This window comes from Podarcis pityusensis (assembly GCF_964106645.2).
Source record: "Podarcis pityusensis genome assembly, chromosome: 11".
Taxonomy (NCBI): domain Eukaryota; kingdom Metazoa; phylum Chordata; class Lepidosauria; order Squamata; family Lacertidae; genus Podarcis; species Podarcis pityusensis.
This window is the reverse complement of record NC_138036.1, coordinates 59,752,063-59,767,163: the sequence shown is the minus strand read 5'-3', so window position 1 is coordinate 59,767,163 and position 15,101 is coordinate 59,752,063. Positions and strand designations below refer to the sequence as shown.

The 15,101-nt window shown below is 40.2% G+C and overlaps 1 protein-coding gene across 3 annotated transcripts in view; it reads left to right on the top strand.

Moving 5' to 3' along the window:
- The window catches only part of VPS13A (vacuolar protein sorting 13 homolog A), a 154,319-nt gene that overhangs the window by 69,411 nt on the left and 69,807 nt on the right, over nucleotides 1-15,101 (top strand). For all 3 annotated transcript variants that reach the window (XM_080972149.1, XM_080972148.1, XM_080972150.1), the window contains exons 26-35: nucleotides 1,518-1,674; nucleotides 2,993-3,072; nucleotides 3,900-3,959; nucleotides 4,049-4,199; nucleotides 5,187-5,303; nucleotides 5,411-5,514; nucleotides 6,103-6,270; nucleotides 8,774-9,081; nucleotides 13,315-13,462; nucleotides 14,753-14,903. In XM_080972149.1, coding sequence (XP_080828275.1) covers nucleotides 1,518-1,674; nucleotides 2,993-3,072; nucleotides 3,900-3,959; nucleotides 4,049-4,199; nucleotides 5,187-5,303; nucleotides 5,411-5,514; nucleotides 6,103-6,270; nucleotides 8,774-9,081; nucleotides 13,315-13,462; nucleotides 14,753-14,903 — 1,444 coding nt within the window. The remainder of the gene's footprint in view (nucleotides 1-1,517; nucleotides 1,675-2,992; nucleotides 3,073-3,899; nucleotides 3,960-4,048; nucleotides 4,200-5,186; nucleotides 5,304-5,410; nucleotides 5,515-6,102; nucleotides 6,271-8,773; nucleotides 9,082-13,314; nucleotides 13,463-14,752; nucleotides 14,904-15,101) is intronic.

Here is a 15,101-nt window from a genome sequence, read left to right as displayed (position 1 = left end):
ACTGCAGTGTGTTATACATAGGGCTTCCTCTGAAGACAGTTCGGAAACTTCAGCTGGTGCTGAATTCAGTGGCCAGGTTGCTCACTGGAGCAAGACGGTTTGAGCATATTATACCCATCCTGGTCCGACTGCACTGGCTACCAATTAGTTTCTGGGCCCAATTAAAAGTGCTGGTTTTGACCTATAAAGCCTTAAACGGCTCAGAAGCGCAATACCTCAAGGACCACCTTGTTCCATATGAACCTACCTGGACCCTGAGATCAACTTCTGAGGCCCTTCTTTGGGTGCCTCCTTCATGAGAAGCCCAGAGGGTGGCAACATGAGAACAGGCCTTTTCTGCTGTGGCTCCCCATCTGTGGAATGCTCTTCCAAGGAAGGTTCACCTGGCGCCTTCATTATACACCTTTAGATGCCAGGAAAAATCATTCCTTTTTAACTAGGCCTTTGGTTGATCTGATTTACATCCTATTCCCTTTTAAAATGTGTTGTAGGGGGGTTATTGGGTTGTTGTTTTTATTTTGATTATGTACTTTGTGGTTTAATATTCTGATTTTATCTTGTGAACCACCCTGAGACCTGTGGGTATTGGGTGGGATATAAATTCAGTTAACAACAACAACAACAACAACAACAACAACAACAACAACAACAACAACTGATAGCATGTTAAATGCTGGTAACTAATTCTTCTGTCTATGTATAGCTAAAAACCTCTCACCTTAACTGGATTATCAGTATGTATATGGGGTAGAATCCAACCAAGTCATAGCTTCTGCATAAAGATTAGCACCTGTGCACCCCCTAAATCTGCTCTGGGAGTTCCCCAACCCTCTGGAGCAGATTTGGGGGTGCTGTTGGATATTTGTGGGGGAAGGAGGGGAGATGTTTTGTTGTATAAATCCTTATGCTGGTGGAATGAGTTAGTTGGATACCACCCATTTGTTCTTCAATATTGGTAGTGTTACAATAATAGATATCTTCATAAAACTTTTCCCCTAAGTAGTTAGAAATGTACATTATCCATAACAGTTACTGATAATAAATCCTATCTTATTATTGCAGTCATCTATCTACCTATCTACTTTGGAGTTCTCTTGACCGGACATGTAGAGGATTGCATTGTTTTGTAGTAATTGCCTGTAAATTTAAATTTGGTTCATAAAATATGAACATTGAAGAAATAAATACATTTGGAGGCAGGGCCCTTCATGACCAAATAGCATGCACTGGCACTGAGAATGGAAAAAAACCCCAACAGCTTTTTTCCTTTATATTTCTCACTGGATGCAATTGACAACTTTTAATGGAATAATGGAATAAAATATGCCTAGGATGATGTTCCAAATCAGTTTTGTAGGAATGTGTAAACCAAGGAGGATTCTTGAAACTGTCTTCTACACCATATTCTAAAAAGCTTTTAAAGCTCTGCTTACGTTTCTTCTCTTTATAAGCAGCTGCCCACCCCCAGCATGGCTGTTGGTTTGGTTGACTTAGCCCCATATTTTGTTTATACATAGGTGTTCCTTCAAGTGTCTCGTTTTACTGAAGGTATTGAAAAGCCAATTCTTCGTTTGGAGATTTATAGTTTAGGCACTGAGCTTAAGCTAAGAACATATGATATGGCAGCCACTGCTTTTCTTAAAGAGATTTGCTTAATGTGTCCAGAATACATGGGTAAGTATTTACCTCTGTGTTAAAATAATTATTAATTATTTGTGGTTGCTATTTAGGTTTCTGCTGGAAAGAGTTGCTGGGAAAATCAGTGTAAGGCATAGGAGGATTGGCAGACAACTCACAGCGAAGGCTTGCTCTTGAATATAGTCCTTCTTATCATTAGTTTATTTCTATGCCAGTTTTCCATAGTAAAGCACACTGGCGCAGCTCACACCAGTGCCAGAAAAAATGTGTAAGTTTCTGTTGTGAGCAGAATAGCATAGACAGCACCTGGTTCAGAACCACCTCTAGACTGTGCACCCGTCCTTTCAGGAAAAGTATTATTCCATTCAGAGTCAGATCTAGACTTTGATTTTGATTGGCAGCTTTCCAAGCCACATTACTTCTGTCATATGCAAATTGAGGCTTAGCTTGAGCCTCATTCATTCCAGTATCTCCTTCCCTCAGTGTCTGTTCAGGGTTTCGGCTGTCTCCCTGGAATTACTAGGTGGTGGAAAAGAGAGATAGAGCTGTGCTATCATCTGCAAATTGATAACTCTTCAAGCCCAATCTCCTGATGAGTTATTTCGGTGCTCAAGGGATGGAATAGAGCTACAGTGGTACCTTGGTTCTCAAACTTAATCCGTTCCGGAAGAGTGTTCCAAAACCAAAGCATTCCAAAACCAAGGCACGCTTTCCCATAGAAAGTAATGCAAAATGGATTAATCTGTTCCAGACTTTTAAAAACAACCCCTAAAACATAAATTCAACACGAATTTTACTATCTAACGAGACCATTTATCCATAAAATGAAAGCAATAAACCAGGCATGTCCAACTTCAAATAGGCTGCAATCTACCAAGTATCAAATACTGGCAGTGATCTACCCATTGTCGTTGGAGGGACGAGGAGCACGCGCGGGGTGTGTGTATGGAAGGAGGTGGCTAAGTGGACACGGGAGGTGGGAGTTTAAGTGGCGGGAAGGAAAGGGAGGCAAAAGTTATCTCTCCCCTCTAAAGCAGCTCGCTCCCCCTCCAATCCAGCCCTTTCTTTCCCCCCCCCAGCAGTCCCCCCCCCCAAGCCAGCCCTTTCCCTCCCCCCCAAGCAGCTCTCCTCCCCGCAAGCTAGCCTTTCTGGATCCCTCCCCCCCAGCACCCCTTTTTATAGTTTAGCTTTTGAAACTAATTATAGAAATGATCTTACAATCTAATGATGATTAAATCATATATTGAGATCCTGTTCTGTCACTATTTATTGATCTGGCAACATAACTTTGAAAATACAATAAGTAACTCCAGTGAGTATGTCATTTTGGCTATACTGTTCTTTGTTTTTTTAGATGATAAAAATAAGCCAGTTTACCTCATTTCAACACTGGATAATTTAATTGATGATCTTCTAGCCATTGAATATGTAAAGGTAAGAGTGCTGAAGGGAAGATACACATTTTTTCTTCACCATAATACTGATGTGTTTTAAATACTATTTAAATTGACAAATAATCTTAAGTATCATAAAACCTAGAGACCTGATCCTGTTTGCTGTTTTAGCAAATGAACATTAGTTTAGGCACTCCATCTCAGAAAGGATGCTGTAGAGTGGAAAATGTACAAAAAAGGACAGCTTTGGGGGGGGGGAATGACTCTGGGGAGGATACCATTGATGTATGATGTGTATATACTTTCTCCTCTCCATTTACACTAGAACTCGAGGTCATTTAGTGAAATGTATTTATTTAAATTATTTTCATCCCATTCTTCAGCAAAGCGTGGTGGGGAGGCTCCCAGGGTAGCTTCCAGATACCAGTAATAAGACAGGACAGACAGAAGAGAGTATCATTTCACCTAAGACATTAATTTATGCATAATTATGTCACAAGATGTGGTGATGACCACAGTTCTAGATAGATTTAAAGTGAGATTAAGTAAATTTATGAAGAATGGCTAAATGGAGCTTCCATGTTCATTAGCCATGTGCGTCTGGAAGGCAAATGACAAGGGGTGCTATTTTTCTTGCCTTTCGTTTTTGCTGTGGACTTCCCAGTGGCCATGGTTGAAGACAGAATGCTGGATTAGATGGGCCCTTGATCAAGTCTAGCAGAACACTGTTTAAGTTAGTATGTTAGTATCAGAACAAATACTGAGGAGCAGATGTAACAGCATTATCTATATTTCTGGATAGAGCTGGGTTGTATGGTATATAGTGTTTTCTCATTTTAACTGTCTTTATTTACCTTCTGAGAACAGGCAGATATTAATTGCCCAGATCTGAAAACTACTTATAAGAATGTGGTACAGCTCATAAAGGTAATAATGATGGCTTATTTTTGTAATTTTTGCTATGTCCAGGAAAGTGCATTTAAAACATATTCTTACTAAGATTACTTTGTTGTTAGGTTACTTTTTCTTCTATAGATATCCATTTACACACAGAAGCACTTATGAGTACCATGAATTTCCTAAATAATCTTCTTCCGAAACAAGAGACAAGTACAGTAGAGATCGTCCAGGAAAAAGAAGAAAAGAAGGAAGTTCTTAAGAAACTTAGTAAGGTCTTTCAGTCTCAAACTCTTGTATTGCTAACTTACTTCCAGCCTCATTTCACATCCTAGGCTTTTAAAAAGTGCATGCAGGAAAGTGTTTCAGGCTGGATGACAGCAAATGAAAATTGTGGGTCATGTTCATTTGCCCAAACCCTAATCTAGAAAATAATTCTCGAGTTTCTGTATAGAGTCGGGGTGGAAGAGGAATGTGCTTTAAACATGGTACTTCAGAATCAATAAAGTGCACATCAGTTACTCTGATAGTGTAAGCATTACTGAAGTGTATTGCCTACACCTCAGGAGAACTTTGTTCCTTCTTATTTCCATGTGTTATTTGAAGGAAGTTTAGTTTGAAGAAATCTCTCATGTACAGATAGAAAGTTGCATTTTGCCAAATCTACAGTCCTTAACTAAAACAGTTGGATGGCACCTCGTACGCCTCCTTCTGGCAGCTCTGGCAGCTAAGCTTGTGACAAGCGTATTGCTCTGCTTTCCTTTGTATCACGTCAGCAAAGCTGAGGGGGGTTGATCGTCATCTGGGCAGCCCAGGACCTCCATACACACTGCCCAGGCTTGCACCCCTGGAGGCGCACTCCATTGTCTCTCAAGACAGATGGATGCCAACAGCACTGTCTTACTCAGCTTTGGAATCCTAGTATGTACTGAGGATTAGAGAAAACCTATGAAGTGACAGCCTGTTCTCTGCTTATGTAGCCTTGCCTGTGTCAAGTCATGCCCCGAGGAAGGAGGCATAAAGACATTATTTCTTGGTAATATTTAGTCATTTCTGTTAACTTGAAAGATACTGCTTTAACTCTAATGGCATGTTACACGAAAAAAATAAAATAAACCAATCTGTAGAGCTACTACTTTCATAGTTTGCATTCCTCTCTGTATTTGTGCACTCTGTTTTTGTACAACTGTGAGCCTCGTTGGAATTCAGATCTCTTAATTCCAAATATAACATTTTTTGCTTTTAACTTTTCCATAGCTTCAAAAAAGTCAAAGTATGAAGATGTTTGTGATCTCCATGTTTGTGCAGACATGTCCTGTTTACGCATTTTTATAAGAGAACAAAAAAGCTGGATATCTGAAATCCGCATTGAAGGTAAGACTAAAATGCCAATTGCAATATTTAAAGGTTACTAGAACCCAGAGGAAGTACCTTGAAGATTGTGCCGTATTAGATTTGTTAATTAATACTGTTAAATTTAGGTCTTGATAGTGAGGTGAAGATGAAGAAAGAAACAACTGAAGTATCAGCAAACTTAAAGAATATCATTATTTTGGATTGTGATGAGGCAGCACTGCATAAAAAGGTATGTGTGTTCATTTAAAGGGCATGCCAGGCTGTGTACAGAAAGCAGTGTACTTGCAATATAAATATTAGGCTTCAGCCTGGTTTAATTGATAATGACTTTAGTCATCTCTTGCTTATCCTCATGCTTGGTGTGGTTTCTGGGTATATGTTTTATACCAAAGAGTAGGGACAAAAAAGTCTGTTTTTTTAACTTAAACTGAAGCCCTTCAGCGAAGGACTTACTTTGTGACTGCCACACATATATTGTATTGAATAGTGTGCTGTAGAGAAAAGACATAGGTTGGATTATGTAATGGACACACATCATTCTTGCCAACCTTTTCCGCTATGCTCCCCAAATATCTGCTCCTGGAGAGTTGGTGAGAGGTGTCATAGGTGGCTGCAGGGAAAGGGAACTGGCAGATGTTGTCTCTTCCACCAACACTTCCAATGAAGGACACCTGTGCTTTATCCAAGCCCCTTGTGTGAACAGAAAGACTCCTTTCATTAATGTAAGAACATCTTTGGATGCAGCCCATTACCTTTATTTTGTGCACACCTTGTAAATATTATATTCTTAACATTGAACACTTTTTTCTGTTCCAAGGCTCTGTATATTACAGGCAAAGAGGTCTTCAGTTTCAAAATGGTGACGTACATGTATGCTACAAATGACATTTCATATACTGATATGGAAGCTGTTGACAGCCAGGTTTACTTAACTGTTGGATGCATTCAGATTGTTTTTGTCAACAAATTTGTCTCTGCTATTTTGGTAAGCTTCCTTTTTGTTTTAGAAAATACAATAAGGTGAAGAGATTGTTTTACTTAACTTATAGTGGGAGCAATGGTGTAGTGGAAGAGTAGTGCACCCCTGGGACTTATTTTCGAAGTAGGTGCGATGATGCCATTAGTTGGAGTGACTGACTCTCTTGCTCTGGCAAAGAGTGACTGACTCTCTTTTGTTTCTAGATTATTGGCATAAATGAAGTGAGGGAATGGGTCCAGTTTCCTAATCTATGACTGTCAGCTGATCCTTATAAATTGGGTATTAAGCTATGTATGGCTGCTAATTGGTGTACACAAGTTTGTATAAATACGTGCATTTTTGTACTGTCATTGGGGTGTGTGGCTATGCAGAGAACATGGCTGTGTGACTGTCACGATGAGCTGTACCTTAAAATTTACCACTACACCACTGATTGGGAGATCCATTTAATTGAAATTGAATATGAAACCGCAGGATCCAGGTGCTCTTGGAAATCTAAAAAAGATTTTCTAGATCCATTTCATTTGGGGTTTAGGCTTGGTTTTGGCACAGAGACTGCTTTGGTAGCCCTGTATGATGACCTTTGTCAGGAGAGAGAGACAGGTGAAATATGTCCCTGTTAATTCTCCTCGACCTCCCACTGGCTTTCAATATCCTCAACCATAGTACCCTTCTGGAGGATCTGTCCGACTTAGGGGTGGTTGGCACCACTTTGCGGTGGTTCCAATCCTACTTGGCCTTGTTGTTTCCAGAGCATGATGCTTGGGAAGTGCTCTTCAACTCCATGGAATCTTCAGTGTTGAATTCCTCAGGGTTTGATTTTAACCCCTTTGCTGTTTAACATTTGCATGAAACCACTGAGTGGGGTTATATGGAGTTTCAGAGTACGCTGATGGCACACAGTTCTGCTTCTTTACATTTACAGATGTGGCATTGGATGTGCTGGACCAGTGTCTTGCCTCAGTGATGGCCTGGATGAGAGCCTACAAAATGAAGCTTAATTCAATTAAGACTGATGCACTGCTAGGGGGTGGTTCTGTATGCCAGATGCATAGGAGGTTGCCTGCTCTTGATGGGGTTACACTCCCTCTGAAGGAGCAGGTACATAGCTTGGGGGTATTTCTAGATCCTTTGCTACTGCTTGAGGCCTCAGTAGTGTGGAGTGCCTTCTATCAGCTTTGCTGGTGACCCAGCTGTGTCCCTATCTGGACAGGGATAGTCTAACTTCTGTCATGTATGCTCTGGTAAACTCTAGGTTAGATTAGTCCATGGATAGGCAAACTAAGGCCCGGGGGCCGGATCCGGCCCAATCGCCTTCTAAATCCGGCCTGCGGATAGTCCGGGAATCAGCGTCTTTTTACATGAGTAGAATGTGCCCTTTTAATTAAAATGCATCTCAGGGTTATTTGTGGGGCATAGGAATTCGTTCTCCACCCCCCCTTCAAAATATAGTCCGGCCCCCCACAAGGTCTGAGGGACAGTGGACTGGCCCACTGCTGAAAAAGTTTGCTGACCCCTGTTAGTCCAACACATTATATGTAGGACTGCCTTTGAAGACAGTTCAGAAACTGGTGCAGAATTTGACTGCCAGGTTGTTCAGCAGGCCAAGATGGTTTGAGCATATTACACGGATCCTGGTCTGATTGCACTGGCTACCAAAGAAATAGATCCGAACGCAATTCAAAGTGCTGGTTTTGACCTATAAAATGTTTTGGCTTGGCACCTAAAGATATGTAATGAAGGCACCAGGCAAAAGCGTTTCTCTATAACTAGGCCTTTAGCTGATCAACATTCTAAAGCCTTTAAAATGTCCTTGTTGGAGGGGCGTTATTGGTCTATTTTTGTTTCTGTTTTATTCTGTATTATGTGTTTTCATTTTGTTTTTGTTGTGAACTGCCTTATGATCTTCGGATGAAGAGCACTATACAAAGTTAATAATAAAATAAATAATATTCAATAACTTATGTTGTATTCCAGTACTAGTTAAGGAATTATTCAAACTAGAGTTGGATTTTCAAATTTACGCTTGATGTTTATATTCATTTTAGCCACATTGATGTCTAGCAAAACCTTGGGGATTAAAATTAAGTATGTCAATATCAGTGAAAATATGCTTTCCTAGTTGTTGTGCAATGCTTAGATAATTCTTTGTTTAAAAAGAGGTATAATTTTGTTATAACTTAATCCAAATGGGTCTATGGTGATAGAAAACTAAAATTGGAAGTCAGCCTCTGAGACAAACATGATATTTCAATACCTTGTATAATGTTGCCACATGGTTATACCTTTTTTCCTTTTTATGTTTTGTTAATTTGTCTGTGTACCAAGGAACTATATAACGCATTTTATTTTTTCTCTCCTACTCTAAACATGTTTATTGCTCAACTGTGTGGAAGATGGAAAGACAACACAGATAATTTGTAATGCATAATGAGCAAACTGATACATAAGTGATGTATTCTTGTGACTGTTATCCTCATCTGTTGCTGATTTCCTGTCCACTTTCTAGGCTTTTGTAAACAATTTTCAGACAGCAAAGGAAGCAATTACTGAAGCCACTGTCCAAGCTGCTGAGAAAGCAGCTACTGGTGTAAAGGAATTGGCTCAACAAAGTTCCAGAATGGCGCTGGACATTAATATTAAAGCACCCGTTGTCATAATCCCACAGTCGGCAATATCTACTGATGTTATAGTTGCTGATTTTGGGTTGATCACCATAAAGAATGAATTCCTTCTCATTAAAACGTCACTACGATATAGTGTCCCACCTATTCTTGATTGTATACATGTGAAACTGAGTGACCTAAAGTTGTACAGGTAATATATAAAGATGATTTTCTAATGAATTCTTCTAAATTAAGTTCAAAAGTAACAAAACTGAAGAAAATGTACTAAGTAAACACTATGTTCTACTTACAAACCAAAGTTTTAATTTTGTTAACTAATGTTCTTAAAGAGAGAAGATTCTTTCATTAGATGGAACTACTGAGGTCATCTGGAGGTTTAGGATGAGGTGTCATCAGTGTGCAGTGACACTGAACTCTTTTCCTTTTTATCTAATTTATATGAGTACTAAATTAGTGCTTGGATGTGGTGTAGTTGACTGGATGGGGGCCAATAAACTCAGTTTCAATGCAGACACTGTGAAGGTACTGTTAGTAGTGAAAGTAAACCAAAGTGCACTACCAAGTGTGTAAGTTGCATTACTGAGAAAAGTGTGAAACCTTTGTTTCATTCATACACTGAAAAGAGAAGCACCAGGGTGCTAGATTTAATCTACAGTGATGTGTGTGGTCCACTCCAGTGACATAGCATGCGGGGTGAGGCTAGGGGGCTGTGGCCCCAGGCTTTTTTTGAGGAGGTGCAGTGAAGCACCCCCACAACAGGCTCCCTCATCAAGGCAGGAGCTGTGGGGAGGGAAGTTCCACCTTGGCATTCGAGGCCTGTATCCAGCTTCCTTGCACGGTGGCCCAGCACTGCCAGCTGGCTGCAGCTCCACTCCTAAGTCAGGCCTAACTCAGGGGTGGAAGTGGAGGAGAGGCAACGGCAGCAGCAGCAGCACCCCTCTCTTCCACTGGGCTCTGGCATGCAAGTGCACCTCCCACGCTACGTTCTAAGGTTGGGATTAGATAGTCCAACCCCAGCCATGCAGGGCTGCAAGGACGCCATGTGTACGCCCAGATGGGTGGCAGGAGCGGGAGGCCCCAATAGCTAAAGTGATGCTTCTGGTTAAGAACAGTTCCAGGTTAAGAACGGACCTCCGGAATGAATTAAGTACGTAACCAGAGGTACCACTGTACTATGTATACATCTAGGCTATGTAGGTTAGATTGCTGCAGTGTGCTTTATAAAAAGTTACCCTTGAAGACTGCTTGGAAACTTAAGCTAGGTTGCTGATTGGAATTCTACCCTTTTAACTCCAGTTTTGGCAAAATCACTGGTTTTCAGTTCATTTCTGAGTCCAATTTAAAGTGCTGGTTTTGACCTGTAAATCTTAATATGGCTTAAGAGCTTGATACTCAATGGAACATCTCTCTGGACATAAACCTACCCAGATTTTAGGTTCAGTATCTGAGACACTTATCTGGGTACCCCTTGACAGAACTTTGGAGGGTAGATACATGGGAGAGAGCCTTTTTTGTTGTGGCCTTTAGTCTATGGCATGCTCTCCTCAGTGACACTCGCTTCGTGTAATGTCACTGTGTTTTGAGTGCCAGCTGATGACCCAGAGCAGATAGAAGGGAGAAGATTAGATAAACAATGAAGTGGGAAAGAATGGCAAATGGGACTTCTTTATTCTTTTCTTTTAATTTATTTTTTTTAAATGAAGCTCGAATGGCAAAACAATCCAATAACACTTTCACTGATAATAACAATTAGTGAGATAAAATGCTGAGGGAAAAACTGACGGAACACACAGAAGATTAAAAGTTACAGAAGCCTCAAAGAATAAAGCAAGCAAGCACAGGCAAAGGCTGTTACCACACCAACATTTGTTAAACAAACACATATACAGTTATGTAAGGTAAAGGTAAAGGACCCCTGGACAGTTAAGTCCAGTCAAAGGAGACTATGGGGTGCAGTGCTCATCATACTTCAGGCCAAGGGAGCCAGCGTTTGTCCACAGACAGATTTCAAGGTCACGTGGCCAGCATGACTAAAGCGCTCCCTGTGCAACAGAACACTGTGACGAGTGCCAGAGTGCACGGAAATGCTGTTTATCTTCCTGTCACAGTGGTACCTATTTATCTGCTTGCACTGGTGTGCTTTTAAACCGCTAAGTTGGTAGAAACAGGGACAGAACAACGGGAGCTCACCCCGCTGTGCGGATACGAACTGCCGACCTTCTGATCGGCAAGCGCAAGAGACTCAGTGGTTTAGACCACAGCACCACCCGCATCCCCTTTACCTTTACCACAGCTATGTACAAGCCCCAGAAGACAAGAAAAAGGCACCCTCTAAGGTCCACTCCAAGCAAAGACAGGAACAAAAGGAAATTATAGTCAGGACAAAACAGCTTCAGATTTAACAGATCAGGTTCAGTATTAGAATAATAATCTAAAACAGCAGGTTGTTCATCTGATAATTGGCAGGCACTAAAGCAGGGGTAGGCAACCTAAGGCCCGGGGGCAGGATCTGTCCCAATTACCTTCTAAATCTGGCCGATGGATGGTCTGGGAATCAGTGTTTTTACATGAGTAGAATGTGTTTTTTTTATTTAAAATGCATCTCTGGGTTAGTTGTGGGGCATTGGAAATTGTTCATTTTTTCCCCTTCAAAATATAGTCCGACCCCCACAAGGTCTGAGGGACAATGGACCGGCCCACGGCTGAAAAAGGTTGCTGACCCCTGCACTAAAGTAACATAATCACAAGCACTTGGCAAACCTTCCTGCAGAAAGCTTTCCACAGCTGGGTGACAACTGAGATGGTCCTTTCTTCAGTAACTCCACCTACTGCATTTTGGATGGTGGGATAACCTGGAGGAGGCCTTTGATGAAGATCTTAGTTCAAAGCTGTGATGGGCTCTCAGTGTCAAAAGAACTTCAGATAGGGCCTGGGAAACTATTATTAGTACCTAACAAAAATAGGATGTGACCCTACCAGCCTTGCTAGCCAAAGGGAAATAGTATGGTTGGTATCTACCTGAAGGGTAACTTTCCTTTGACTTAGTAGGGCTGGTAGGGTTGCACCATAATTTAGTTGACTCTGGAATGAAACCTGTCCAGATAGGGCTGTAGCTGGGCCACCAGTGGAAGCTGGTGTACTCCACATCATGAGGCAGTCTGCCTCAGATGACAGTAATTTATTCAGGAAAACTTCAAAGTGGTACCTCAAAGTGCACCTGATGCTTCAAAGAACAGGCTTAACTCATCCAGTTAGAGGTACTACTCTTTAAATACTATCTCAATTTTTTCTTTATTGAAGCCTATACAGTGGTACCTTGGGTTACATACGTTTCAGGTTACATAGGCTTCAGGTTACAGACTCCACTAACCCAGAAATATTACCTCGGGTTAAGAACTTTGCTTCAGGATGAGAACAGAAATTGTGCTCCGGCGGCATGGCAGCAGCGGGAGGCCACATTAGCTAAAGTGGTGCTTCAGGTTAAGAACAGTTTCAGGTTAAGTACGGACCTCTGGAACGAATTAAGTACTTAACCTGAGGTACCACTGTATACTGTTTATAAAATAATATATACTCCATGAAGCAAGTACATAAGTTAATAATAATTAAGAATAAGAATAAAATAAAATAATAAGAATTAATAAAAACTTCAGTTTATTACAAGAATCAGGCACACTGGATCAGCACGTCCATCTCACTTGCAGAAGATTAAAAGGAGAAATAGATCAGTGCATCATCAAGATCATAGAATCATAGAATCATAGAGTTGGAAGAGACCTATGCTAATGGCCGCACACTCCAAAGCTCCAGATGACTCCATTCAGTGGTTTCATATACTTGTAAATTTAGTACTGAAAACCACTCTGCGTTTCTGTTTGAAAGATGGGATAGAATTTTCAATAATAAAACAAATCAATAAAAAATATATCCACTCCAAATGAATATCAAGCATTGTCCTACACAGAGTATATTGTTGGATGTTTACACAGGTACAAAACACTTAATGAAGTATTTCATCAAAGCTGCAATCCTGAGCCCATTTGCAGATATTGCAGTCCTAAATTTTTATATTTATATTTATATTCCACCTTTTTCCCGACAGGCACACGGCAGTTTACAGCTAAAATGGAAACTGTCTAAGAACAGGAAAAAAATAATAATTAAAAAACAATTAAACTTGAATGCAGCCTTGTGATGATGCTGATGCTGATGCTGATTAGACCACCCTTCATCCAAAGATCACAGGGTGGTTCACAAAATGAAAATACAAAATGAAAACACAAAATCCAAAATAAAGCAAAACAAACCAATAACCCCTTTCCCCCAGACACATTTAAATGGCCATAGAATGTCAATCAGCCAAACACCTGGTTGAAGAAAAACCTTAATTGGATTGTGACTATTTTTTCATTTTTATTTACAGATCAAGTTGTATAAGTGGTTTATTGCAAAATGAAATACAGCTGCTGCAACCATTAAATCTTGAAGTTAGTGTTGAACGCAATTTAGCCGCTCTCTGGTATCATGAAATTCCTGACATTAAAATATTTGGACGTCTCAAGCCAATGAATGTAAGTTCTTAGTTGCAAAGATGTATATTCTTGCAACTATTGTCAATATGAATAGGAATTAAATGCAGGTTTGACCCCTGTCATTTCATGTATCCCAATATTTCTTGTATCTTGTGATTTAGCAGCATATATATTGTTTGTGATTTGCTGCAGATGTTACTTTCTGTGAATGCAAGGAGTCTCTTCCATCTGTTTATAGAACAGAACATTTGAATACAACTCAAAGGTCATCAAGATTTGTTAATTGCTTAATGAACATTGTTGTTTTGTCATCCAGGTATTTGTGGTAGGTTGAGGTGTATTGGATTGTATTTTTCTTGCTCCTGTTTTTTTTTCTTTACATGGAATTCATGTTTGCTATATATGTTTTAATGTTCCCCCAGGAGCTTTGGGTGAAGGGTGGATTATAAATATAGTAAATAAACAAGGTTTACATATATGGTACAAATTTAAATAAGCAAAAATATTAGGTCTTCCAGACCACTTCTGTATATAGTACAAAATAAATAATTAGTGCATGTTTCAGTGTTTGCTTATTCTTGGTCCCAGATTCTACAAGGAGAGATTGGAAGTGGGAAGTGTGCTTCATATTTGTATTCTTTCCTCCCTTAATCCTTTTATTGCAGGGGAAATGAGCCATAGAGATAAAATATTCAAATCAATACTCCGTTTCCATGGACAGGGAAGGGAGTACATGAGCCCAAGATCTGCTCCTGGTGCCGCTGCCCCACCCCTTCGCTTTTGAGGGCAAAGTATAGTTTGAACAGTCCAAGAAATAAGGAGAGGCAGAGCCTCAATTTCAATTTTTCTATTATTTTGAAATTTGCTATGTATTCATTAAGTATTTTCTCTGCACAAGCATTTGAAAGTAAACATGGAATAAATTTTGATCCCCCCCCCATACACTCCAATGCAGTAGCAATGCATGAGTGGTGGCGAAGGTGCATTTGCCAGGGCAGGATGGGGCAGGATGGTGATGTTGGAGCCCTTGGTTGGTGGCAGCGCGCAAGTGCACACGCATACCTGGCAGCTGCAGGGTTCTGCCAGCCCAGTGGTCACTACCCTGCTCTATCCTTGCTCCTGCAAATGCAGCACTACTGATGCTGTTCTGCCCTCCTTGTCTGCAGCTGGTGCTCCTATACATGTTGTTGCTATTATTATTATTAAACTTAAGATGAATTTATAATCCTTATTACATGGAAAAACGTTTTGATTCTAGAGGACCTGTAACATTTAATACAGTTATATATACTCAGCCTGCAATTAAGAGTAATCAACTTCTTTTCAAAGCTGATTCTGAGTCAGGATGATATAACAACGATCTTGAGAACACTGAATGAAAATATAGGGGATAGCTCTGGCCCTCCACCTCCTGTACCAGAAAAAAAAGATGTACTAAGCATCCATAGTGGAACAGCAAGTGTTTCCCAGCATTCTGGAGGTATGTGTTTTAAAGCTTAAGCTACAGTTCAGTTATCTCTTTCCAATAGAAGAAGTTATTAATTTAATTTAATAGTTACATGAACTATGAATTTTTGTTTTGAGTGAATTTAAATGAATATCTTACATAAAACTCACTTGCAACATTGGGTCTTGATCTACATAGTTTTACTATTTAATTCATAGACAAAATTCTGTA